A 27,634-nucleotide genomic window follows, 5' to 3' on the forward strand; every position below is an offset into this window, starting at 1 on the left:
TAGGCAAAGGTTATTTTCTGGTGGTGTAATTCCATCTGTGCATGGTTTCTTTATCCGAACTTTAATCTCAAGGATCATGGGACACCTTGCAAGTGAAGTCAGAGCTCATCACTCTGTGTCTCTGTGTAGGTGGAAGAGGTGGTGGATGTCGGGGCTTTTGCTGCAGAGGATATCCACATACCCAGCATCTATGTCCACAGGGTTGTCCAGGGCGCCAGTTGTGAAAAAAGGATTGAGGTACAAAATGATACATTAAAGAGTTCAGAGAAGTAGACACATTACATTTGGAAGGCATGCAAAGCATTCTGGATTATGAAATTGTAATGGAAAAAGAAAAAAGATCAATCCTGCAGTGATAGAACTGTAGAGATGAACCTTTCCCAAGCCTTTTCGCATTTCTTTCACTGTTCAGAAATAGCCTTTGTTGTTTTATTCATGTGTCGTGTTACTCAACCAGAATGAACTTTTCAAGATTATATTATATTTCCATATGTTTCCAGAAACGCACAGTAAGGAAAAGCCAAGAAGAGAAGCCCAAGCCAAAGAAGGAATCTGACATTGTTCGAGAGAGGATCATTCGCAGGGCTGCTCTGGAATTTGAGGATGGCATGTATGGTATCCTTTGATGGAAATGCAAGCAGTGAGAGGATAAAAAAATCATATACATTTGTGAAGCAGTGGCCTACTTTTAACGCCCACCAGGAAAACCAAACCAAAAAGTATCCAGCTGCCACAGAAGAATGCTTTACCTTGGCTTCCTTTATCATCAAGTTGCATAATAAATGATGCACATAATGTGCTATGCTTTTTTTTTTTTTTTTCTCCCTGTGGTCTTTAGTTACATTTTATCGTGACAGCTTCTGCCCTTCCTTGTGAAATCATCTTTAGTTTTTGATCGACTGATCTGTGATTAACCATTCAGTGTTTTTTGGACTTAACATGACTGTTTAGTGACTGTTTAAACAATGCATGCATTTGTTAATCTTAACACCTTTTTCCCCTGTCAGAAATACAAATATCGAAGCTACTGTCTTTAACAAAGAATAATACAAGCTAACCTTGGTATTGGTATCCCCATGCTGGCCAGCAACTTTATAAAACCAGACATCACTGTACACCTCCAGAGTGAAAATGGGATTCTGGGGCTGGTAAGACACCTACGTTTTAGTTTTTTTTGCCTTCCCTCAGGTTTCAGCGCTTTGAATCTTGACTAAACAAGCTAACGAGCTACATATTTCTTCATTCTTTGCAGAGACGTTTTTTTTGAAGTGGCAGTAAGCATGTTTCAAACTGAATAGCCATTTATTTAACCAGCATCATTCCTAGTTGGGGCCCTCATTTGAAATGTGTTTCGATTGTTACGTAAGAGATTGTAGCAATTTGACGCTTTTTTTCGTCCATTTTTCTTTCTCATTATTTGCCGGCTGAGCCTTTTAACAAAGGCTGCCGCTGCTATAGAGTGGCTCTCCAATCAGTTGTGTTGACAGAATGTAGGCGCCTATGGTAATTTCTTATTTGTCAATGTTATATTTATGACTGCCAGTTTCAAAAAGGTACCGATCTCTCCACCTCCTCAGTCTCAAAAGATTGCTCTCTTTGTTGAAAGCAGAGAAAATCGATGCCTCATCTAATCGGAGAAATGTGATTGTGCCTCTTTCTTCAAAGACCATGGCCAGTCAGGCTGAGTGACATGTGTCCTGCCTGCATGTGTGCATTTTTTTCTTTTTACCTTTTATTTCTTTTTTTATAGGGTCCCTACCCCACTGAGGATGCAGTAGACGCAGACCTGATTAATGCTGGTAAGGGTTATCCTAATGAACATCTAATTTCCCACGTCCTCTGACAAAATTAGGTAATTTATTTAAGAGAGTTAAGTATGAAAACTGGTCTGGTAAAATATTAGGGAAAATAAGAGCATTTTATTTTACCATTTTTTTCCCTGCCTGCTTCATGCTTGGCACAAACTTACTCAGATAATACTTGTTTGTTGACATTTGACAAGTGTCCAGTTATCCAGCATCGTTTTTCCCTCTCGAATTCAGCCTTCCATTAATTTTTTTTAATGCCATTGTTGTATGTTTTTCTTTGTTATTTACTGTCTTCATGTTCATCTCTAAAGTGCGTTGCTTTTTGATGTGTTGAGTGTTAAATTCACTGCTATGATAAATGAATTGCAATGCTTTGTGTTGCTTTTCTGCAGGGAAGGAGACTGTCACTGTGCTCCCTGGGGCAGCGTATTTTTCCAGTGATGACTCATTTGCTATGATCCGAGGGTAAGTCCATAACACACAAGCTTTTCAAAACTTATTTGTTGAATTCAAGTAAGATATGCCTAACAGTGGTGGACTTAAACGTAAGTCCCTTAAAAATTATTGAGTCACTTATAGCTTGGAGGTATACATAAAGTGAGACCTTTAAAAACATCATTTCTAATCTATTATTTACTGAATTTTAGAGTCGTCATAATTTCATATTTGCTTATCACCTGCACCAAACACCTGTAACTAGAGGCCAAAACCATGACTCACAATGCTGGACAACACTGTCATCAGTACAACTACACAGCAGCCTTCCAAATATTCCCAAGGTCTTCGGTTCTTATTGATTTGCCAGCTCACTGTGATTGCCCACCCAGACTCCCTGCAGTATCAATTCTTTTTGTCCTCCCAGCAAGAATTCAATATTGCTCATAAATAATACTGTCCTGTCACACTGGCAGGTACCGAATGGAACAACGCTAAATTTGTCCATGTGTGAGTGTGTCTGCTATTGTGCAGATATGCTGGGAAAGAATTACTCAACATATGGTGTGCTGTGAGCCACATTACCTCAGACACCACACTTATTATGTTACACTTGGGCATTTAGACTTTATCACTTCTTAGTCTGTATGTGTTTGTGTGTGGCCAACACCCACCATGAGCTGCTACATTCTTTTGCAGAAACAAAAAGGATTAAAGTGCTTTATGATTATACAGTAGGCAGCAGCACTAATCCGTGCAGCTGTAGACATCCTAGTGATACCCCTAACTGCCTGTTGCAGGACTTTACTTTGGACTTTAAACTCCTTATTCTGAAGCAGAGATTGCTTCTAGTGAAGAAAGTATCACACATAAAGAGACAAGTAAAACTTAATTTGCTAATATAGTGGATTATAGTGGTACCTCTAGCACAGGGGTCGGCAACCTTTCTGATGATGAGTGCCATCTAAAATTTCCTCAGAAGTCAGTGTGCCATATAATTGCATTAGCAATAAATTTAATAACGCTCTATACTAACAGTTACACACTATATAGACCAACTTTATAGAATTATATTTGTTCGCAGATGTTGGCAGCTATCAGCAAATAGTTATCAGCTATTTTGAAACAAAAAAAAGACACTTTTTATCCATAACAAGAACTCCATAACAGCAAATGAACTGTACAACAGAAAATGCAAATGCTATTTATGGTCTCCTCACAACAATGAATAGAAAAATAAACTGGGCCAATATGGCATGTCTGTTAATACAGAGATACACATTTTAATGTGATCTCTGGTCTCCCACTCAGAGATACAGGTCTCCGAGTGTCCAGCGTTCAGACGGCTACCTGAGGACACTCTTCGTGTGAGAGAAAATCTGCTCACACAGACATGTAGAGCCAAACACTGTCAATAAGGCCTCTGCAATATTCTGAAGAAAGTTAAACTTGTCAGGTAGTGATGTCCAGCAGGTGAAAATGCAAGCTCAGTGAACACTCACAGCTATGGATTCCAGCTGCATTCGTCGTTCTGCAAACTTTGATCCCCACAGAGTGTGAGTCTACGGATGTATCATTGTATTTCCGTGGTGCTGATGCTGCGCTGGGCAAACAGCTCCTGAAGAATTTAAAGTGTCGGAATGTAGAAATTTCAACGTTGCTTGAAAAAACTACCAGCTAGCAGTGTCCCTCTCACCGGTAAGCTAAATTATTTTTAGCCAATTACAAGTTGAATCTGATAGTTGGGGTTGTTAGCTAAGATACCGTCATTAAGAAGCAGCACAACTAATGTGTGTATGAAAGTTAATTTGCGATGTGCACCGCTGGCCCAGCCATTTATTTTTTTAATGCACCTTCTCAGATTAATTCACTGCGTGTCGTGCCCAGGGCTGGACTGGGACAAAAAATCAGCCCGGGCATTTTGACTAGAGACCGGCCCACCAGGTATTAAAGCCATAAAGCCTTTGAATGAAACCAAACACTGTTGTGACAGTTATGTACACTGTCTTGTTGGTATATGTATGATTTCTATACATTTTACGTCAGATAAAAACTTTGGTTCTAAGATTCAGATAATAATTTTTTAAAAGCTAGACATTTTAAATGAGAATAAGAAAGTATTTCTTTGTGCCCCCCTCTCCCAGTTAATGCCCTACCTGGCCCCCTGGCAAAACTTTGCTAGATCCGCCCCTGCACAGTTACCAGCTGTCAGCTGCTTGGAAAAGGATCCTGGTGTTATTTGTCTCTCAGAAACAGTTCATAACTTCCCTTCAACTCATTCATGTCACCTAAAGGTAAACCTGTTTCTCCATCACCTGTTCAGCTCTGATGATTCAGTAAGGACATCTCCTGGTTTCATCTTCATGTTTCCCTCTCACCACATATCCAAGCCGATATCATGACCAGCAGCTTTTACAGCTGTGGCTCCAGCAAACATCAGCTGATACTAGAAATTAATATTAAATAAATTCTAACAACAGCTGATCAAGCTTAAACGTGCTGCTGTTGTTTAACACAAATAACTAAAGCTTTGTGTCTTTTTTTTCATTCTAGCTGAAGTACGGGACAAATGCGAAGTACGAAACCCGTAATATTTTCTCTGAATACGAGACGATTCCGCTTTTTACGGGACAGTTGGCAACTCTACTAACTAACCTAAACTTGGCTTATATCTGACTCAGATAGACTGCAGGTCATAACTTCTTACCTGAAGTTCAGTTCACCTGACACTCGGACCGGCAGCCGCCTCGGATCTCTCCTCCTCCTGTCTCCCCTTTCCCTCATCCACCTGCTGGCTTCTGTAAAAGCTCCGCCACAGTCACCACCAAACAACTGAGTTATTTCTACACATCAACCAGCATCCGGCCAGTCCACCACCTTTCATTGTTTATACCGTTACAAAAACAACAACAAAAACAAAAACATCGGCCAATGAAAACAAAAAGTCACCATCACCGGTATGCCCGATGGCCAGTCCAGCTATGGTCGTGCCATCAGTTAACCCTTTGCGTGCCAGCTGTGGCACGCGTGTCCAGGTTTGCCGACCCCTGCTATAGCAGATAAGTGTTTGTTTAAAAAGATGTGAATAAAACATTGGAACAGACCTTTTATCTATGACAAGTACTGCTATCAAAAAAAGGCTGAGATGGGAAGATTATTATTGTGAAGGCATTTAATGTGAGAATCAGTCTGATACGCTTGTATGGTGTCTTGTCACAAAAATGGAGTCACTCTAGCAGTACTGTTGTGTTTTATTTTATATCTGATGGGCGGATTTGTGAGTTCATAAGTGGAAGTGATTCTGGAGTTGACAGCTGTCTTCTTCTGTTGTGTCATTCTCATCAGGGGTCACATCAACCTGACAATGCTGGGCGCCATGCAGGTGTCAAAACATGGAGATCTAGCCAACTGGATGATCCCAGTAAGTTTGCTTTTGATTGCCCACAGCTGTTAACTTTTTTCCACATTTGTTGTTTCTTCAGCACCTGCTGTGGTTCAGCACAGCAGTATAATGAGCGTGCTCCAAATGTTTAATTTGTTGAGGGTTTGCTGATAGGGTTTACTGATATTTTTGTAATTTTATTTAATTATTTTTATTTATTGAGTTTGTGTCAGGTGGGTGTTTGGTAATGTAAAAGTTGTGGTACGGTTTTATTGTTACATTATTCTAACTGTATACATACATCCTTCTGTCAGTATAGTACATATTCATACTCATTCTTTGTCTTTATCTGGCTTTCAAGATCTAAAACACTGAATAATCCATCACTATATAAATAATTACTTGTTGTAATATTAGTTCAAACATGTAACTACTACGAATTCTCTTTCAGAATACTTGCAACGATACTTGTATCAATATTGAACCGTTCGATATAGTGGTTTCAGTTCGGTACGCATATGTATCGAACAATACAAAATTTTTAATTTACTTTATCAACTGTTCTTCTGACGATACTGTCTGTGTTGAGAGCTCAGTGGATATGTGTTCGACTACTCCGCCTAGACTGCACTGTCGAGGAAATGCCTTTCACTCTCTTGTTTGTGAGTGCTGCAGCATAATGGGTGTACAACATTATTATTAGATATTACATCAGGTCAGTTGGTACTAAGACCACAGTGGCCTCAGACCTTGGGAATGATTACTAAGGTCAAGAACCCATTAAAAGCCTCTTTGCCATGTGGGAGTCCTCAACCAGAATGCCCCCTGGCCACAGAGTTTTTTTTTGTTTTGTTTTGTCTTTTTGCACTGAAGTGCTGACGTGTATGTGCAGAGTTGTTTCAGCATGTACATCATTTTATAGACACATCTCCTCTAAGCGACAAACTAGAAACGGGCACAGTCTTGGAGACATGCAATTTTACCATGCAATTTCTTGTGTTATTTCCTTTTTTAGTTTTTCCTCTTTAGTCTAGCCCTCAAAGGGTTGATGGCTTTGGTTTCCACTAACCATTGTTACATCATTTCAAACTAAAACAACGTATATCAGTAAAGATTTTGAGTTTCAATATTTCATTCATCAACAGCCGATGTCCATTTGAGTATTCCTTTAATTGTTTTGAACAGTGTAAATGACTGCATAACAGCTTGGTGAATAGAATACTGTTGTTAATGGTGATTTGTAAATTTTGCAACTTAATTTAATTTTTACCACTTCACTCATACTTGTTTGTCCATGGTAATTGCTAATTAACCAGTGCTTGATTAAGTATGCTATGCAGATTTTGAAGCCCTGCAGTGGAGCTGCTCATAGACAAAGAATTTATTTATTTTGTTCTCTTGTGTAATTCTGGACATTTTGAAAAGCGAAACAATGCGGAACATTGGCACACATACTTCTGTCCTCACCTACGCTTCAATCTTCATTATCCCCTCTTTAGAAAGGATGGATGATGAGAATTACATTTGCAACCCTTAGTGAATAATTTTCATTATTACAATCTAAAGATGGGTGCATAGCGTGAAATTGGAAATGTTTTACGTAGGAGTTGGGGATGCAGTACTCTCAGTGAGATTATGTTGATTTCAAATGCTTTTAATATGCAAAATGCAGATGAACATTTTCCAGTTGAGGGCTTTGAAACGCTTTTACATCTCCACTCAGGCTGAAACATCTGGAAAAACAATAGATGAAGTGAAAAGGGGTAATAGAATACAGGATTCGGACTTGTGCTATTTTATCTTTGGCTGCGAGAGCTTTATCAAGTTGTCCTACATGGAGAGGTCTTTCACAGGAGATACACAAAATACTTCTTGTTATATGCACATCCTTCCAGGTTTCAAAATGAGAATCAAGTTCAAGTTCAAATTTTATTCGCCACATGCAGTGGCAGGTTGCCCTGCAGTGGAATGAACCCGCCCCCCAACCTTACACACACGACACAGACATCACATGGGGTTACAAGTCAGAGAACGGTTGCATTACAGAAAAAACACTGAAATGTACACTACAATGGGAAAGTACAAGTGGAAAAAAAGAGACCTCTACTCATGCTGGGCTATAGGAGGACAGCATGAGAACAGGAAACAAAAAAACTCCTCTGCACAGAAAGCACATAAATGTCCACAGTACAACATTATAGAACACGTGACCAGCAACAGGGTTGGGTAGGGGATAAGGAGTAATCCCAGGCAACACAGCAGCCATCCTGCCACTGCGCCGACTCTCCGGCGCGGGCCCAGACCCGCCTCGTGTTCCCAGGAGGCAACAAGCATCAAAGGCATTGGAAGGGGAGGAGGGATGAGTGAGTGCTTATCAGTGTAAGTGTATGTGTGTGCGTGTCCATAGTTCAGCTGAGACAGTGTCCTTCGCCCTATCAGGCTAAGTAAAGTCTACCAGCCAACCCAGGTGGCCTTGCATAGAGTGGGAAGAACAGTCAAACACAGTCGTTATCAGGGAGTTTTCGTTCGGCTCCAGCCTTGAGCCCATAGCTGGCGCCGAGGGGATATCAGCATTATGATGTTGATGTTGTTGATTTTTCTTTTATGCGAGCAGCTCATGAGAATTTCAAAGCTGTTCTTTAACACTCCGACACTGGTCTCGCAATCTCCTGTTGGAGCACGGCGAGCTTCTCCATGATGTTATCAAACTTGCGCTCCGTGGTCTTATCATTCTTGTGCTCAGAGAGCCGATTCTGAGAACTCACGACTGCAGTGAGCTGTTCCACGATGTAATCCAGCTTTCGCGCAGAGGTGTTGCTCTGAGCAGACCTCTCCTTGATGTAACCCAATATACGCTCAGAGGTGTTATTCTGAGTATTCACGGCAGCTGTAAGCTTCTCCAAGGTCTTAACCATGCTGCACTCAGTGAGCCCATTCTGAGAATCATGTCTCTCTTTTATTTACTTAATTTTTCCAATGTTATTTTGACCAAACTCTGTCGTTAGTTTTACTCGTTCCTTTAAAACTGAAATGAATAAACAAGCACTTCAAGGCAATCGTATAAAGGTTAACGAAAGCATAAACATTTATCTGGTCAACAAAAACATTTTAAAGTTAAATCACTCACAAAAAAGCTGTTAGTATTTGCAGAAAGTTTTTTTCTGGGTTTTACTGCAGTGTGAAGATTAATTGGATTTTTTAAATTAAATAGTTTAATTGATATAGCTTTTAATTGATAAGGCAAGAGAAACAATTTTTTTTATTAGATTTTTTTTTTATTATGCACAACTTTGGCTGTTATTATTATTATTATAAGTATAGAGTTGAAGAAGAATTCTCACTCAAAGTGATAAATTGTATCTCTCTGAGTATGTGAATAAGTTCAAGAAAGAGTAATAAGGTTTAGAGTAAGTTACAGTTTCATGTTTATTGTGATGCTACATATGTTTATTTTACTAAAAACGTGCCCACTCAAGTGATGGTAGGTTATGTTGCGTCTTCATATTGAAAATAGGTGCTTTGGTAGAATGATAAATGTGTAATTTTGTTATTGTGATTTTGTCTGGAACACTACGATCTTGTTACAGTAACTAAGATGGTTGTTTGACAGAGATGTTTTTAAACTCTTTTTTTAATTTAAGGAACCAATGGCAGCGTAGGAAAAGAACCTTGTGTCAGAAGTGAAGTTTTAATTGTATTTATCTATTTTTTTTTAAAATATTCATTTTATTTATTACTAACTATGAGTCTATTAAAAGCCTATGATTATGATTTATCCTTTCCTTTGTTTGTTCATTGAAGTTTGTATTTTACAGAACAGAATTAGAATTGATCATTGTTGAGCTTAAATGGAGAAAACAGCCGCTGCCTCAGACATATATTCCAAAACCCCAGAGGCTCAGTATAAGTGCAGCTAAGTGCAGCAATATTACAAACTACTTACTATTAAAATGCAGTTACTCTCCTAAGTGCTCATAAGATCTGGTGGCAGCTTTAATGAAGCTGCTTAAGAAGATTTTTCTTTTTTATATATTTATAACAACAATTTAACTTAGACATATAAATGGCCTGCATTTGTATAGCGCTTTTTAGACATGACTGAAGGCTTATAAGTTAAAAATGTCCTAATGGATATTTGTAATCTCTCTGTGTCTTCTTGTGTATATATTTTTTAAGTTTTACTTTACTTGGGCTTCTCTGCTTAAAATTTCAGCTTTACAGTGAAATAAATTGCATTACTTATAGTGGATTGGAGCATATTTACCAATTATACACTGTAAACAGTTGTGTTTTTCGGTTGCTTTGAACACGCTGTGCATTGTCTTGCTGTCAGTTCCATCTCTCTGATTCTTGTCATTAGTTGTCTGGGTAACGAAGGCTTGTGGCAGTCTGTTGCTATGTTATTAAATAGAGAGCCGTTTGTATCAGACAGTGGAGATTGTCAGAGAACTGGAAGGGAGAGAAAGGAAGCCAGTTGGTAAGTGGGAACTCTTGGATTGTGAAGGGGGTCATTTTCTGTGGTGTTTCTGCCACTGACTAGAAAGCGAACACTCGCACAACAAATGAGAAAATTGTATGCTGTAGCCATGGCAACACAAAAAAATGCAAGCGTGCCTTAACCCTTAGATGATCCTGGGGTTTTTGTGTCATTGCGTTTTTTATTTTCATGCTATTTTGGCTTTGCTGAATTAGTATGGCTCATATTTGCCAGAGGATATTCATTTAAAAAAAATGTTATTATAAAATTGTCATCCCAGTTCCTTAAATTAGCTGAAAAATCCTAAGCGATGCAAAAACCTCCACATTTTATCCTAAGGCCAAAAAATGCCCCATTGAAAATCTTTGAAAATGCATTTTTTTTATCACACATTTATCATGACATCAACTAATTCATTCTTTTAAGATAACCTAACCCTCAGTTTTTAGTTTTTATATTTGTCTCCCAGGTGGCGCTTCTTTTTGTTATCCAAGGCATGTACCAAAATTTTACATTTTTCTGTTTTCTGCTAAAATGATAAATGCGCGAAGCTATTGATGTTGGATAATTGTGTGAGTGTGTGTGTGCATGTGTGTGATGTTCACCTTCAAGTCTTTTCCCTTAGAAGGCCACACTCTGTGTTATAAAGTAATTCAGTAATAATAAATGATGAGTAACCTTTCAGATCTTCAAAGATATCTCAGCAGCAAATAAAATAAAACAATAATTGGAATTTAATGTGGTTCTTCTTCAGGTAGACTATGCAGTTGCACTGCATTGTTAGAAGTACAGGCGTTTTGGAGATGCAAGACTTTACAGCACACAGGAGGCGATTTATGAGTGTAAAGATGGCGCCTCATCCTCCTCTGGGGAATCACCTGAAAGTGAGATAAGAGAGGAGATGGTTGAAGTCACAGGGTGAACTTCTCTATAGACTTGTAGTCAAGACCGCCTAATCCGAGACCAAGACGAGACCAAGACCGAGACAAAAAAGTCTTTAAACTGCAGCCAGATGCTGCTTCGTTTACGGGTGTCAGGTATATTTATGTGTCTTTGCTTTCGCACAGCCCTCCTCACTGCTGTCTACTGTCTCACTCACTTACTGAGAGGACAGACGCATGCTCCACTTGACTGTCGCGTTTCTCACCCTCTCGGTTTTTCACATAATGATATTATCCTATATCCTCGCATGTGATTGGCCACAATATGGAGGGATTGTAGCATAGCTGAGCCACTGTGTGACAGCTGAGCAGCGAAAGGAAATTAAGTGAGGGTAGAAATGACTGAAAGATTATTAGGCTCTGTTTTGAGTTTTGTTCAAAAAAGAATGACTTCATATAGAAAAAAATATATCGTTAGCTTCATAGCATAAGTGCCTAAGTCATTTGACTAAGTCAAATGACTTAGGCACTTATGCTATGAAGCTAACGATATATATCACATATGCAGGACACCTTAAACTACTTTTTTAATTAAGCAGCAAGGCAGAACAAAGTCAGGGCTGTATCAAGACACAGGGACTAAACCCCAATTCAACCAGACCAAGAACTGATCTGGAATTAAAACAGGACTACAACAGTTCAAAATCAGGAGTATTTGGGACTTAACCAAGACAGACTATAAAAACTAGATGATAGTAACACTAAAAATCATCATAGACCTGCACTACGCTTATTTTTTAATTCTACCAAAGTCCACTATTTAGATTCAGAAAAGTTTATGTAATTATTTAGCCTTGTTGTGCAAACAAACCTGCATAACTTAATAAATATAGAATTTGAAAAGTAACAAATGGTATCTAAAAAGTTACATTAGGCACTAGATACATGTTCTGATGAGTTTTGATCCCAGGACACACACACCCTGCCACTAGCTATGCACTGCTGCTGATGGATGAAATCTTGCAGCAAATTGTGGCCATCACAAACCTGCATGGGAAACACTTAGTGGCTTATGGACACAGAGGAACTGCAGGCTTATGTAGGGATGCTTGTCACAAACCGGATCACACAGCCATGGCAAAAACCCGGATTGTCCAAAATCTATTTATTTTAAATAAATAAAACCAAAAAAAGAAACCTTATACAAACCATGGCGTGTGTAGTCAGTACAATCAGTGGTGTAGATGAGTGCATGGTTGGAAGGATTGTGTATGCAAAGTTTGTTTGTTTGCAAAACCAAACCAAATGCAAGCAAAATCCAGAGGGATGTCTCAGGGGAAAACGGCACCCAGCAACTGAGCTCTGAAAGCTTTTATAGAGCACTGGCACACCGGGCCCAGGTGTTGCCAGTGTCATTAATTGGGAATGAACCACTCCATCCCTCCAATGCCTGCAAACGAGACATGCCACACAAAGAGGCCAAAAGGACGGCAGGGTGGAGTGGGTCATCACAGTGCTCATTTTGGACAGTTTTTGCAGGTCAAAAAATTAATTAATTAATTCAAATCTGTAGGGTGGTGCTATGATGAGCCCCTCTCATCAGCAAATGTAAGGGCAGTGATTTTTGCACGGACAAAAAAAGAAGAGCTGGCAGCACCATGTGGGAAGCTTAGATTCAAAGACCTCAGTCTGTACATTTGCAAACTGTGCTCTAGCTCAGCTGGAGTCCCTCTTCTTTATACAGCTATAATCCAAAGGCTATAATTAATATTTTATATTTATATTTCAAGCTGAAGCAGTTTTAAAAGACTGTCATTTAAAGTATTACTATGCAGTACTTTTACAGCCGTTGGTGTTGGGTTGAGTTTTTGTAAATATCGGACACTGTAGAAAAAAATAAGAATGCATTCAAATCAGTGTTGCTGCCAATCGTTGATGCCGGGCCTAATAAAAAGAATAAAATAATAGTCAAACACTCCTTGAAATAAAGTTTTTAGACATTATTTGTTGTTGTTTTTTTCTATAAAAAAACAGTGGAGATATCTAAACATAATGGCATTTAAAGAGTGAAAAAATAAGGAGTTAAAATAAAAAGAATTAAAATTAATTTTCAATTCATCATTCAAAGTTGAAAAATAATATTACGGTACTATGTAATATTTTTACACCTGTTTTGGGAAGAATCTAATGTCTTCACAGGACAGATGACATTAAGTACTAGGTTGTCCCATGCCCTGCTGTCCCATGTTCCTGGAGAGATGGACCAACAGTTTTGAATGTACAGCAAATCACAGTGTAAAAATGTTATAGAATACAATAGCCCTTTGTTGTCATTCTACATGTACAATTAAATTATATTTCGTTTTGTTTTTTATTTTGTTTTTTTTAGAATAGAATATATAGCCATTTCAAACTGTTCCATACTTGGTCTAAACAGCAATAGTCTTAGTCCTCTGGCACCTGGGGCTCACTTTGAACGGTGGTTTAGTGAGATAGACTGTCATTGTCTATGCTTTTACATATTGTGATAGGTGTCATCTTAGCAAAGCTTCAACTTAAGAGGTCTTATCAGGTTTCTGCACCAGTTATACTGCTCCCGGCAGCCCCACACCCTCCACCCCACCATTAATCACTCATTGTTATAGTTGTGAGATGGTTTTCGTGAGTCTGTGTGCTATCTCGTGTTAGAATATTTTTACCAGGTCTTTTGTTAAGTAAATTATTAAATGAATGAATGAATTAGCCCACCTACTCCCGTAAAGCCTGTTCCCACTGCACTGGGAAGAACAAGATAAATAACCTGCCATCTGTTGTTGGATTGAAGTTCTCAAACTTTTCATGCTGAATGTAACTTGAGAAACGCACAACAAACCTTTTGAGGGATGAAACAAATCAATATGTCGGGTTCAGCTACACTATACAGTAAATACTGCATGTGTGCTTACTGGTAGATTTGTAACTTACTTGCAAGTGAGTTGTCAGTTTGTTCATATAGGGCAAACAGTATTATGCAGCAATGGAAATGAATGGCAGGTTTTCTCCATGTTTCCTGTCTATTTTATTTTCTTACACATTTAGATTCAAACCAGTCTCTGGTTATCACCCTACATGTGACATTAGTTGTCAGTTTTGATTGGCTGTTTAATTTTTTATCAACCTCAATGACTGTACACATCCAATCAGGAAGATTCATGTTATTTAACATTCTGATCTTGTGTGTTATTTGGAACCAGGCTGACTGGCTGCTGTAGCTTTTATTTTGCCTGGATTTTATATGATGAATAACATCTACAGTTGAACTAGGCCATTAATGTAGAACTACTAAAAATCTCAAACCTAACACAGTCTGTTCCTTATGTTGTTCTCTTCTATATACAGTTGTACAGCTGTAGGGTTTTTGGGAGCTGAACATTGTTTAGAAGAGAGATGTTTCGTGTTTTTGTGTGTTTCTGCTACTGAATTGTTTCCTGACATACTTTTAAGTGTCCTAGAGGCCCTGTGGTGCTACGATTATAGCAGACAAATGGACACAGTAAGAGTGGTGAGGAAATTTAAAAGGAACCAGCCTCAGTCAGACCAACAAGGTTAATATCATTAAAGCTTTGTTAATTAAATGACTAAATTACTCTGCTCTTGTTGGCTGCTTAAAAAGAGGATATTTCCATGGGTGTTGTTCTGAAAGTATGCTTTACAGCATCTGCTGGTCAGAGGCTCAATGCTGTGTGTAGCTTTGTCATCTTCATAGCGTTGATTTTGCAAAACACAAGTCTTTAAGACGTCTAACATTGAGAGGCAAGTTATTGTGAGAGTTCAACATTCGAGTGCCACTCAAAGGTTAGGCAGTTTACCGGAACATAAGTCAACCTAACGCATATATATTAATGTAATGTCGAACTTCAGAGGCAAGTTTTAACTGAATTCTAAGGAAAACCTGTTCCAGACAAGGTTGGGCTGACCCCTGTTAACATGGTGAATGTGCTAAGTAAGTAAAAGAGCCAGCCTCATGACACAAGGTTCAACATGCCTTGATAATACAGCCTTCTGGGTGGAATAGATTTGCTTTTCCCATCATAACTCTCCATTAATTTGATTTTTTTTTTTACACTCTTACAGATCATGTTAATTTTGAGTTTTGCTGCATGCAGCAGTTTAGATCAAAGTAGGCTCAGATAACCTCGTGCAAAGCTGTGAATGAGAGGGAAGTAAATGCCAATCCTCCTAGTAACATAGGTCACTGACAAACAGAGCATCAACCTTTCTTTCATTTTCCACATCAAATCTTATTTTCTTGCACTATTTATATACAACAAGGTCACATTTTGCTATTTATCGTACTGTTTATTTTAATCTTTGTGTACAACGCTTTGCGACTACCTGTCTATGAAAAGCGCTTAATAAATAAACTTTACTTACTTACAATCATTTGTGACACATTTGACTACTTCCACAGAAAGCTGTTGATCCTCTGCTACATTTTTGGTTACAAGAAAATACATCAAATCATTTTCGCAGTTAGGGATAAATGTACTGCCCCATAGCAAAATAAAAAATTGATTTTTCCATTTTATAATTTCCTCCGGAGTCATTGTCTTGATTTTTACTAATCAAAACCATACTAGAATGTTAATACTTGTGTGGTTAACAGCCTATGTTGTTAAATGGAGTACATTAGCAGATGTCTAGTTCTGGATGGTAGCTGTAAATCACAACTTGCATTTAGCAGGTCAGACAGTCTTATCCCCTTAGGCCTGTGTACCCATCACCTAAGCCCACTGGCTGTCATAAAGTGCATTAACATTGATTATATGAAAAACAACACTGTTTAATCTCAAGTGTCTGTGTAATAAATAAAAACGCTGAAGGAAAAAAGCTGGTGAGACAGTTTGGAGATTAAAAGTCAAAATGGATACAGTTGTATTAAACCTGATATTGGTAGTTTATTTGGGGGTATTGATATGCTGTTACAGCAGGCACTTTCAATTGGACGACAAACAAGTAAATGAAATTAAATGCTGCCTCTTCAATATCCAATATTCTAACCCACCTCCTGTCTCCCAAACCTCCTTTCTGTTCTCAGTTAATATCTTCTCTCCCCAGCTGGCCTTTCCCACAGGCAAACAGTATCCTTACAATGTGTCACCCTTGGCATACATACCCTCCAGTTATTGAGCAAAAAGCAAACCACGCTCTACACATGATTGATGAGGAAATGGGATTCTAATTCAGTTATTGAGCCGTCACCCTGCGGCCATATGTGCACATCAACCTTCCTTATTCGGAAACCTTCCTTATTGTGGCCAATGTTTAACTTGAAGACAGTTTTTTTTTCCCCGGCTGGCGGATCTCAGATTCCTTTTTTTAGCATTTTTCTTTCCCACCTTTAAAAAAAAAAAAAAAAGAAAGAAAAGAAAACGGTTTTGGTTTTATTTGTTATTGAAGAAAATATCCATTGTGACATGACAAAGCTTCAGTACACTGGATTCCTGCACAGAATCATTCAGTTATGTTTAGTGCAGTTCTAATGCAGAATGCTTTTTCTTCCTGCTCTCTGCATTGCTTACATTCCTTGCAGTTGTCATTGTGTTTTTCTGTTGAAAATAACAGACCGGTCATGAGCAGTTATGGCTGAATTATTTTAACAGCACAAGTCTTTACCTGTACTACTAATGAGACATTCTGTCTTGAGAGAATCCTCCATTCACTGCACCAGAATAATTCTTATGCTGGTTCTGACTTCAGAACATTGTAATCCTGTTGTTGCTCTGTCTTTCAGTACATTACTACAGCACAACTAGCCCCTATATATCTTCAAAGGGTCACACTGGAATCCTTTATCTTGTGCAAAATCCTAAAATACTTAATCCCTTCTCTGCCCCTTAGTTCTCTGCGCGTGTCAGACCTCCAACTCTAAACCCAGGTATGGAATTTGCAGTCCTCAGGCAGAGGTTTGTTAGGTAACCTGCACACCAGCCTGTGACTAGAGGTTTCAGACCTTAGATTTTGGCGTGGTTCCCCAGCAGAGATCTGCACTGCATTATACCAAGAACTCATTGCGTCAGTAAATGGCAATGTGTGAATGAAACTGTTAGAAACATTAACATAAATGTGACCCGTGTCTGAATTTTAAAATGCTGTCACTTCAACAGATTGATACTGCTTTCAACGTTACTTATGCCGTGACTGAAAAGGCTTAAGAAATGGTCAATGTTTTCTTGTGGCACCTGTTTGGGTTTTCTCAATAAATGTGAAGCATCATTATTAAAGGTAGAATTATTTTTACTATGTGATTCAGTCTATACAAAATGGAGTTCTGGGGACACACATGCCGTAGGTGGGACTATCAGAAAAGGTGGCTTGGAGTACTCTGCTGGTGTTTCTTTTTCTTTTGTTTCTTTTTCTCTAATGCTGCATTACTTTTACGTTGGAAGTCAGGTATGCGTTCCAATAGTAGTAGTCAAGAACGCAAGAAAAGACAGGCTTTGTTTTGCGCCCTTGGAAGGTAGAGCCATTTATCCATCACTAGCAATATACTATAATGTTAGGGTTTTCGCACTTACAAACACCAATGCAGCACATTTATAGATGGAGCGTGTTAGTACTTTGTTTATGACTTATTTACAGAGTCACAAATACACAACAGTAGTAGTACAGATTGCAGGTTTTACTTCTCAGTTTCTGCCATCTTGAATTGTAAAGTCAGGGTTTGCGGGGCTTTTTTGAATTTGAAACTTCAAACTCAGAATCAAGGGTTTCTGGCTTCCCACTTCAAATGGAATGCAGCATAAAACACATTGGTGCCACTAACTGGTGTGATCCTATAGATAAATGTAGCTAAATGGTCTTTCTCTCTCTCCCTTTTTTTCTTTTTTTTTCAACGTATGTGTAGCTGTTTTATGGTCTATTGTCAATTAAGCTTAAATGTAAAATGTTTTGGTAATCCTAACTAGGGATTAGACCGACTATAATTTTGTACTATACTCTCTAGCTAATGTTGTGAAAAATCAGTCAAGTGAAAATATCATTCTGTCCAAGATTAGATGGAATAACTAAAGTCTGTTTGTTTCTCTTCTATTCTCAGGGTAAGATGGTGAAAGGAATGGGAGGAGCCATGGATTTGGTGGCAAGCGCTGGAACTAAGGTGGTGGTCACCATGGAGCATTCAGCTAAGGTGTGTAAACATGTAGTTGGGCCAATATGCTCGCTGTGTCACGCAGTGATTTTTAAGTCAAATCGCGTGTTGTGTGACACAATCTTTGTGGTTTGTCAGCCGCCTGTGCACCTCTAGATTTGTGTAACTTGGCGTGTTGCGTTTTGGCAGTAGGAGCTGGATTGAAGACACGAGTGTATGATCGTGACACTTTTTACCGCCAATTTAAGCTCAGCGATATACAGATATACAGAGGGAGAACAGTTTAACAGCTTAAAAACTTGCAACCCCCCCCCCTTGACTTCTGGTTTTGACTTATTTTCCTCCTATATCAGCGCTTATGTGGCGATATTGTCCGAGTGGCGACACCTATCATTCAGGAGAATACTGCAGTGGCTTAAAGTGACTGTGAGACGAGGTTGCGGAGGTGATAGAAGCGACCATTGAGGCCTTAAGGGTGTGTTAGCATGAACTCTTATTGTGGTTTTTCTAGCTAACATTGCCTTTACGAGTCACTCAAGAGACTTGTTTCCTTTCTGTGAGTGAAATTAAATTAACAGCGTCCTTTTCCCGTGTTTATATCTTCACCAGCGTTACTTGTATCTGCTTCCTACAGTAATGAATGTGAGTGCTAGGGCTGATTAAGGATAATTCTGCTAATGGATTGCTTAATATCCTTTTACTAGAGAGGGCTGGCTCATTCTAGTGAGGCACACAATCCACCTCCTGTTTGCTCATCTTCAGTTAATTTAAATACAAGTCTAGAATTGGGCTTAGTGTTTTGAGACGAGCTGATAGTTAGACCGGGACTGCAGCAAGAGATGACTAATCCCACAGGGGTTCTGACACTTGCAGTACGCAATCCAGCTGAATTGGTTTACTTTTAGAAAGTCCAAACCAATGTGATGCAAGGGCAATGTAACACTCTGCATTTACAAAAGCATGCTGTTTTTTGCTAATGGGACTCTGTCTGGCGCCCAGCTAAAGTCCAGATGGTGCAGCAGGTGAGCATAAATTTACTGCCCTGAAGGCTGCTTTCATTCATGATGGGGAAGGGGAGTGGGAGAGTGAGAGAGGGTGTGTGATGTATGCCTCTTAGACATCGTTGGAGGCTTCTCTCTCTCTTTCTCTCCCTCTCTCCTTCTTTCTTTCTCTCTCCCTCCTTTTCCTTGAAGATGTCTGATGGAGAAACTGAGGCACACACTGTATTTGTGCTGGATGTCCTTTAGGATCAATATACATACCCAGCTGAAACACTGAATATACACATATATGTACAACATAAAAGATCCCTTCCAAAAACATCCAGATACTAAACGAAGGCAATGATGTTGTCCTGTTCTTTTTAGGGAGGAAAACACAAGATACTGGACAAGTGCAGCCTGCCTTTGACAGGGAAACAATGTGTGGATCGGATCATCACAGAAAAGGTGCACTTTTATCTTTTTGTTTCTATATGTACATAATAGATGCAGATGTGCCTCCATGGATGCAAATGTGAATAGTGGATGGATAGATGAATGGATGATTGAGCTGTTCGTCATAAACTTCGACTGCTTACTAAGGTTTGCTACATAGACGGTGCAAGTGAGTAAGCTATGACTGAACAGGACTCCTGGCCTAGAAAGGATTTACATGGGGGACATGAGAGTGTTTTGTAGAACTAGTTTTTTAGTATATCTTCTAAAAATTGGGGTTTTGGAATATACTGCATTATATGAATTAGATACCTGTGATTTGAATTTATTTTAATGTTAATAGAATAATGTAAAATTCATTTTTTAATGCCACAGAATGGTCAACCCACAAAAATCCATCTAAATCCCCTGCTCGACTGCAGCTGAACACAGATTTATTTCAGAATCTATTTGTTAGATGATGTCATGAGGTACAACTGTAAACGCCACGCTTGTTACTCAGAGTAAAAAGAAGGTCCACCTCTACTGATGTCAAATACAATGTCTGACTGAACAGAAATGTACTATGTGTAAATAGTGTTGCAGACACAGGTTGGAATCACATTTTGTGTCATTAGCAATAATGAAAAAAATAATAATGCACAAAAGTCCACAAAGCACACGTAAACTAGAAGATCTTCTCCCAGGAGAAGCTGAGTGTTGATGAAATTTAACTATTCACCATTGATAAGTGATTATCATTTTGGCAGGCAGTGATTTCAATTCCTTTTCTACCACAGCTAATTAGTATTAGTAACAACGAGGGGTACACAGAAGTCCTTAACGAATAAAACACAAGTGCCTACACTGTGCATTACATCACACTAACACACACACACTAACTAACTAATACCAAAGGACTAAAGCTGTGCCGCAAAGCACAAGCTATATGCGTTGCATGATCTTGGAAAATGTGCTTAACATAAAAACAAGAAAACACAAATGTTACCCAAAACCTATTTTTAAAAAAAATTAAATTATACTATTATATATTAGGCCTATAAGAAACTGAATCCACATTTTATACCCAAAATTGAGCTGGCACACTAGACTCCAGTGAGAAGTCAAAAATGACTCAGATGTGAACTGATTTTAAATTGCGAGGTCAAAGGTTAAGTTAATTTCTCAATTAATATGCCAATTATGCCAAATTACACACAGTGTCTAATAGGATAAGATGATGTTGTCATGGAATTTCACATTCAAAAGATCAAAGGTTAACTTCATTGTGCCATTGTCATTTTCTGGAATATTTTCTTGGGTAGATTTCAAACTTCCATTAGAGCTGAGGTATAAGTCTCTGAGCTTGCTTTTGAGTGTGTTGGTTCTTACGTTATTATGTTAATTATAGTTTATGTTCTCTGGCGTGTGCGTGATGAAAGGATTTGAAAACGTTTGCTTATCTGATAGAGATATCACAGAATTTAGGAACGGATGACAGTTCAAAGGAATGTAAAAAGGAGAAAGGAAGTGGCATAAATGCTGAGTAGGAAAAAGGTCTGTGGCAGTTGAGGAAGAAAAGCACAGTGAGGGATTCCAGTAAGTAGAAGAGCTTGGTGTTGATGCAGTTTGTGTCCTCATGTACTCCGGTCAGTTCCGTGTTACCCTCTGGTGGTTACTGCCTTTAGAGGTTGTTCATTGAAAACATGACCTGTCAGGGGCAAAGTCAGACAGTGTGTCCGTGCTTCCACCCCCAGTTCTTTTCTGCTCGACTGGCTGCTGTTGTGATTGCACAACATTTCTCAGCAAGCAGATTTCTGTCAACATTTATAAAGGTTAAAGCTCTTTGTATTGACCCACTAGCCCTGGTACCACCTCCTTCTTTTCATCCTCCTCATTTTAACTTATGCCGCTCTCTCTTTCACTCTGTACATAAGTACTCTTGTATTATATTCTCAGAAATAGAATGAAAGAAAACAATATATGGTGGCATTCATCCATTCCTCTTAGCAAAATTGCAGCCAGTGCTCAACTTCCTTCCTATTTGACACACATATATCAGCACATTTATATACGTCATTGTCTTTTTTGAGACGGAAGAAAATAAAATCAGTCTGGCTTGTTTGAGTTCACATTGATAAGATCAGACTAGAGTAGATGAGGTGTGTAACTTCATGTTATAGATTTCTACAAGCCTCATCTCTAGATTTCTGGTGTTGGCCAGAGGGGCCGATGGCGCGATATGGCAGCCTCACTTCTGTCAGTCTGCCCCAGGGCAGCTGTGGCTACAACCGTAGCTTGCCTCCACCAGTGTGTGAATGCGAGAGTGAATGAATAGTGGTATTGTAAAGCGCTTTGGGTGCCTTGAAAAGCGCTATATAAATCCAATCCATTATTATTATTATTATTATTTCATGGAACATTTTGGCCATGCTGAAACCATGAAAGCAAAGTTTATATATAATTTTCCTTTTTTATGTTTTATGGACCAAATAATACCAAAGTAACTCAACTTTCCTTATGCCTACATGCTAACAGATTGTGAGAGGGTGAGATTAGTGATGATGTGAGGATGGAGGTGCTGCAACTACCAAATGAACATCAGTCTTAAGTGACCTTAAAATGTGTCCCACATTGCAAGGTGTGGTATTTGTACATCTTGAAGGATGTCTATACTAGAGATGGCACGATACCACTTTTTTATGTCCGATACCGATATCATAAATTTGGATATCAGCTGATACCGATAGGAATCCGATATAGTGTGTTTTTTAATCAATAAAACTGTTTTTTTAATATCTTGCTGCTTTTTGTATAAGTTCATACTCAAGTTAAAAATAAAAAATAAAAAAAAACCCCCAAAAAAACACTAAAGCTATTCTGTTATATCTGTATGAAAAAAAAATGCACTGCACCCAAAATATTTCATAGTTCAGCAATACTGATCAATCTAATAAACTTAAACCTACTCCATCCTCCCTATTCTGGTATTTTAAAGAGTAAGCAACCTAACTAATAGGGCTCTAAAACTCCCAGCAAAAAAAAAAAAAGAAAAAAAGAAAAAAGGGAACCACCCCCCCACCCACCACCTCATGATGCTTAATCGACGTGATCAACTTTAATTCGATGCAGTGTGGGGGAAAAAATGCACAGAAATAAATTATTTTTCAAGAATAATTAAATAGATTCAACATCTTTCTTCAACAGAACTGCAGACTGCACAGATGGTACCTTCCCAAAGGAAAAAGTACTATAACTTACTAGGGTATGTTAGACTTAATAGTTACTATAGAGAATAGAATAGAATAGAATAGAATAGAATAGAATAGAATAGAATAGAATAGAATAAAATAGAATAGAATAGAATTCAACTTTATTGTCATTGCACATGCACAGGTACAGGGCAACGAAATGCAGTTTGCATCCATCCAGAAGTGCTTTAGTGATATAGATATATTACAATATATATTAGCAATAGTATAGATATGTAAGTATATTACAGAAATGGGTCTATTATGGTATGTTATAATGTACACGGTATGAAGTATGTTGTGAATATTCTATAACTATAAGTATGTACAGGCTGTATACAGTAATGGACTTCTATTCATTTTACATCAGATTAAAACTTTGGGTGTAAGATTCAGATAAATATTTATTAAAAGCTAGACATTTTTAATGAGAATAAGAAAGAAAAGTATGCCTTTGTGCCCCCTTCTCCCTGTTCATGCCCTATCGGCCCCCCTGGCTAAACTTTGCTAGATCCGCCCCTGCACAGTTACCAGCCGTCAGCTGCGTAGAAAAGGATCCTGGTGTAGAAAGTAATATTTAATAAATTCTAACAACAGATTATCAAGGTTAAATGTGCTGCTGTTATTCAGCCGCTGGTTTCCTCTTTCTGGTGCAAAGTGGGAGATAAACAAACAAGAGCGATGGACTCGCGATAGAAAAGCCGATCAGCTGATCACTGATCAGTTTCATGATTGAAGTAGCAGCAGGAGACGGAGGGGGAGAGAAGAGGCAGTCGCTCCATATATCGGTTGTTCAGCTTAACGCGGGAATGCTTTATAAACATTCAGAGATGAACTTGCACACTTGCTTTGCTTCTCTCTGGGATAACTTCCTCGGAGATGAAATGCCGGATTGGTAGCGAGGCTACAAATACACACAGCCGCTCTATCACGTGAGCACACTGCTCCGACGTGCTACGGTTAGGAGGAGAGTTACGCCGTGTCGCAAGTTTTGTGAGGTGCTTTTTTGATATTTAATGGATGGGATTACATTTTTTTTATTTCTCTCCGATATCCGATCCAGTAATTTACGTCAGTATCGGACCGATACCGATACGTAATATCGGATCGGTCCATCTCTACAGCTACAAGCATTTCACCCCCATGTCATACTGTGTATGGTTGTGTGTGTGTGACAAATAAAATTTGAATTTGAATTTTGAATTTGAATTTGAACATGTGATTTGGTGTGACTTCAGTAAAAGGAACCCTTGGAATCAATGCATATTTTGGTCCATGTTGTGTGGTCAAGTTTGAGCAATATAACATTTGCGTACTCTGGGAATTATCTAGTATTCTGTGCCTGTCAACTGATGTTGGTGTCCTTCCTTAGCTACAAGTTAGAAGATGCTTGTGAAGGCTTCAGCATGTACTTGCATTACAAAGCAGGCGAGGAATTACAAACCCCTCATCATCAGTGGCACGCCAGTGGAGAGAGTGGACAGTTTCCGATACCTGGGTGTCCACATCACTCAGGACCTGTCATGGTCCTGTCACATCAACACCCTGGTTAAGAAAGCCCGTCAGCGTCTCTTCTTCCTCAGAAGACTTAGAGACTTCCATCTGCCACTGAAGGTGCTCAAGAACTTCTACTCCTGCACCATCGAGAGCGTCCTGACGTCAAACATCTGCACCTGGTTTGGGAACAGCACCAAGCAGGACAGACGAGATCTAATTTCACCAGCAATAGTTGTAAAAGTAGGTCAATAGTCTGCTCTGCTGCCATTGTTCTCCATAATAATAACAATGGTTAAATGGTTAACAGCAAACACCAATTGTATATGTAGTTCCTCATGTTTAGAGACTCAAAGATATTTCAAAAAATTAATATAATTATAAATATAAGGATTGTTTTTAATATAGTACTTGTATAAAAACTTTCACAGCTGACGACTTCCTGAAGTCTAGAACTTGTCAACTTCAACAAATTCTAGACCTTTACTGCCGCCTCTTTCTGTTGCTACTTGTTTGTGGGTCTCTCTATCCTCTTTTAGGTTCGGGTCATATTGCATTTACCCTGTGAACAGTGTTGGGAAGGTTACTTTTAAAATGTATTCCATTACAGATTACAGAATACATGCCCCAAAATGTATTCTGTAACGTATTCCGTTACGTTACTCAGTGAGTGTAACGTATTCTGAATACTTTGGATTACCTAATATATTATCATGCTTTTTACAACTACATATTTGTACTATTGTTGTGTGATTTATTACTATTACTGAAGGTCCACGGCTCCGAACCGTAGTAAAGGAACCTCTGACTAATACGGCGGGGTCCCCGTCGGCTCGTAGCCGAAAAATAGCTTTACTTTGTTGTCTGGGTCAGCTTTGCTTGCGAGAGGCAAAGAGAGGCGTTGAAAGGCTGCTCCAACGGAACTTATTGTTTCGGAGATAAACACGAACACAGCGTAAGTCGAGTCTTAATAGCTTACTTACAACTGGGCTCGTCAGGCACTCTTCTCGGCTGCAGTGGTTATTATTATATTTACATGCTTCCAGCTCCCGTTTCTGCTCGGTGACAGCTCCGACTTTTCCACTCGCCTTTTTCTCCCTCCTCGCGCTCACAGAAACATATAGAGTGTGGCAGTCCATTCTCCCTGCAGCACGGACTACACTGCCCATGAGGCTACATTCTTTAGAGCTATACCTGTAGCATTCTGCCTGTTAGCTTAGCACAACAACAACAACAACAACAAAAAGCTCTCTCTCACCCAGGAAACACAGAGAGAGAGAGAGCGTCACCCTGTAACCATGGCAACCGTAACGCTGCCGCCTGGAACAACAGAACGTAGCTGTCAAACAAAACCAAACAGTCCTGACCCGCCACAATATGAAACAGGAAAGTACCGCCGTGTAATCCATTTACAGTGGGGCAAAAAAGTATTTAGTCAGCCACCGATTGTGCAAGTTCCCCCACCTAAAATGATGACAGAGGTCAGTAATTTGCACCAGAGGTACACTTCAACTGTGAGAGACAGAATGTGAAAAAAAAATCCATGAATCCACATGGTAGGATTTGTCAAGAATTTATTCGTAAATCAGGGTGGAAAATAAGTATTTGGTCAATAACAAAAATACAACTCAATACTTTGTAACATAACCTTTGTTGGCAATAACAGAGGTCAAACGTTTACTATAGGTCTTTACCAGGTTTGCACACACAGTAGCTGGTATTTTGGCCCATTCCTCCATGCAGATCTTCTCGAGAGCAGTGATGTTTTGGGGCTGTCGCCGAGCAACACGGACTTTCAACTCCCGCCACAGATTTTCTATGGGGTTGAGGTCTGGAGACTGGCTAGGCCACTCCAGGACTTTCAAATGCTTCTTACGGAGCCACTCCTTTGTTGCCCGGGCGGTGTGTTTTGGATCATTGTCATGTTGGAAGACCCAGCCTTGTTTCATCTTCAAAGTTCTCACTGATGGAAGGAGGTTTTGGCTCAAAATCTCACGATACATGGCCCCATTCATTCTGTCCTTAACACGGATCAGTCGTCCTGTCCCCTTGGCAGAAAAACAGCCCCATAGCATGATCTTTCCACCCCCATGCTTCACAGTAGGTATGGTGTTCTTGGGATGCAACTCAGTATTCTTCTTCCTCCAAACACGACGAGTTGAGTTTATACCAAAAAGTTCTACTTTGGTTTCATCTGACCACATGACATTCTCCCAATCCTCTGCTGTATCATCCATGTGCTCTCTGGCAAACTTCAGACGGGCCTGGACATGCACTGGCTTCAGCAGCGGAACACGTCTGGCACTGCGGGATTTGATTCCCTGCCGTTGTAGTGTGTTACTGATGGTGACCTTTGTTACTTTGGTCCCAGCTCTCTGCAGGTCATTCACCGGGTCCCCCCGTGTGGTTCTGGGATCTTTGCTCACCGTTCTCATGATCATTTTGACCCCACGGGATGAGATCTTGCGTGGAGCCCCAGATCGAGGGAGATTATCAGTGGTCTTGTATGTCTTCCATTTTCTGATGATTGCTCCCACAGTTGATTTTTTTCACACCAAGCTGCTTGCCTATTGTAGATTCACTCTTCCCAGTCTGGTGCAGGTCTACAATACTTTTCCTGGTGTCCTTCGAAAGCTCTTTGGTCTTGGCCATGGCGGAGTTTGGAGTCTGACTGTTTGAGGCTGTGGACAGGTGTCTTTTATACAGATGAGTTCAAACAGGTGCCATTCATACAGGTAACGAGTGGGGGACAGAAAAGCTTCTTCCAGAAGACGTTACAGGTCTGTGAGAGCCAGAGATTTTCCTTGTTTGAGGTGACCAAATACTTATTTTCCACCCTAATTTACGAATAAATTCTTTACAAATCCTACCATGTGAATTCATGGATTTTTTTTTTCACATTCTGTCTCTCACAGTTGAAGTGTACCTCTGGTGCAAATTACTGACCTCTGTCATCATTTTAAGTGGGGGAACTTGCACAATCGGTGGCTGACTAAATACTTTTTTGCCCCACTGTATTTCAACAAAGTAACTGTATTCTAAATACCACCTTTTAAAACGGTAACTGTAACGGAATACAGTTACTCATATTTTGTATTTTAAATACGTAACGGCGGTACCTGTATTCCGTTACTCCCCAACACTGCCTGTGAATCACCAGGGCTATGGGTTATGGAGCATTTGGCTGAATGTGAGCAGAGAATATAGCCCTGTGCACTTCAGAATTCATCCCGCTACTTCTGTCAGCATTCACCTCACCAACTAACGCTTCCACTGGCAGCCATACATGCTCATGCCATAACATTGCCTCCACTATAATTGACAGATAATGTTTGACAGCTTCAGATCATGAGCTGTTCCTA

At 39.3% G+C, this 27,634-nt stretch overlaps 1 protein-coding gene across 1 annotated transcript in view; it reads left to right on the forward strand.

Annotated features, from left to right (window-relative positions):
- Positions 1-27,634, forward strand: part of oxct1a (3-oxoacid CoA transferase 1a) — a 53,016-nt gene that overhangs the window by 19,669 nt on the left and 5,713 nt on the right. Inside the window, exons 8-15 of the mRNA XM_026186773.1 lie at positions 130-237; positions 501-615; positions 1,054-1,148; positions 1,751-1,799; positions 2,201-2,273; positions 5,589-5,664; positions 18,062-18,151; positions 19,480-19,560. Of these exons, the coding sequence (XP_026042558.1) occupies positions 130-237; positions 501-615; positions 1,054-1,148; positions 1,751-1,799; positions 2,201-2,273; positions 5,589-5,664; positions 18,062-18,151; positions 19,480-19,560 (687 nt within the window). The remainder of the gene's footprint in view (positions 1-129; positions 238-500; positions 616-1,053; positions 1,149-1,750; positions 1,800-2,200; positions 2,274-5,588; positions 5,665-18,061; positions 18,152-19,479; positions 19,561-27,634) is intronic.

This window comes from Astatotilapia calliptera, chromosome 12 (assembly GCF_900246225.1).
Source record: "Astatotilapia calliptera chromosome 12, fAstCal1.2, whole genome shotgun sequence".
NCBI lineage: Eukaryota > Metazoa > Chordata > Actinopteri > Cichliformes > Cichlidae > Astatotilapia > Astatotilapia calliptera.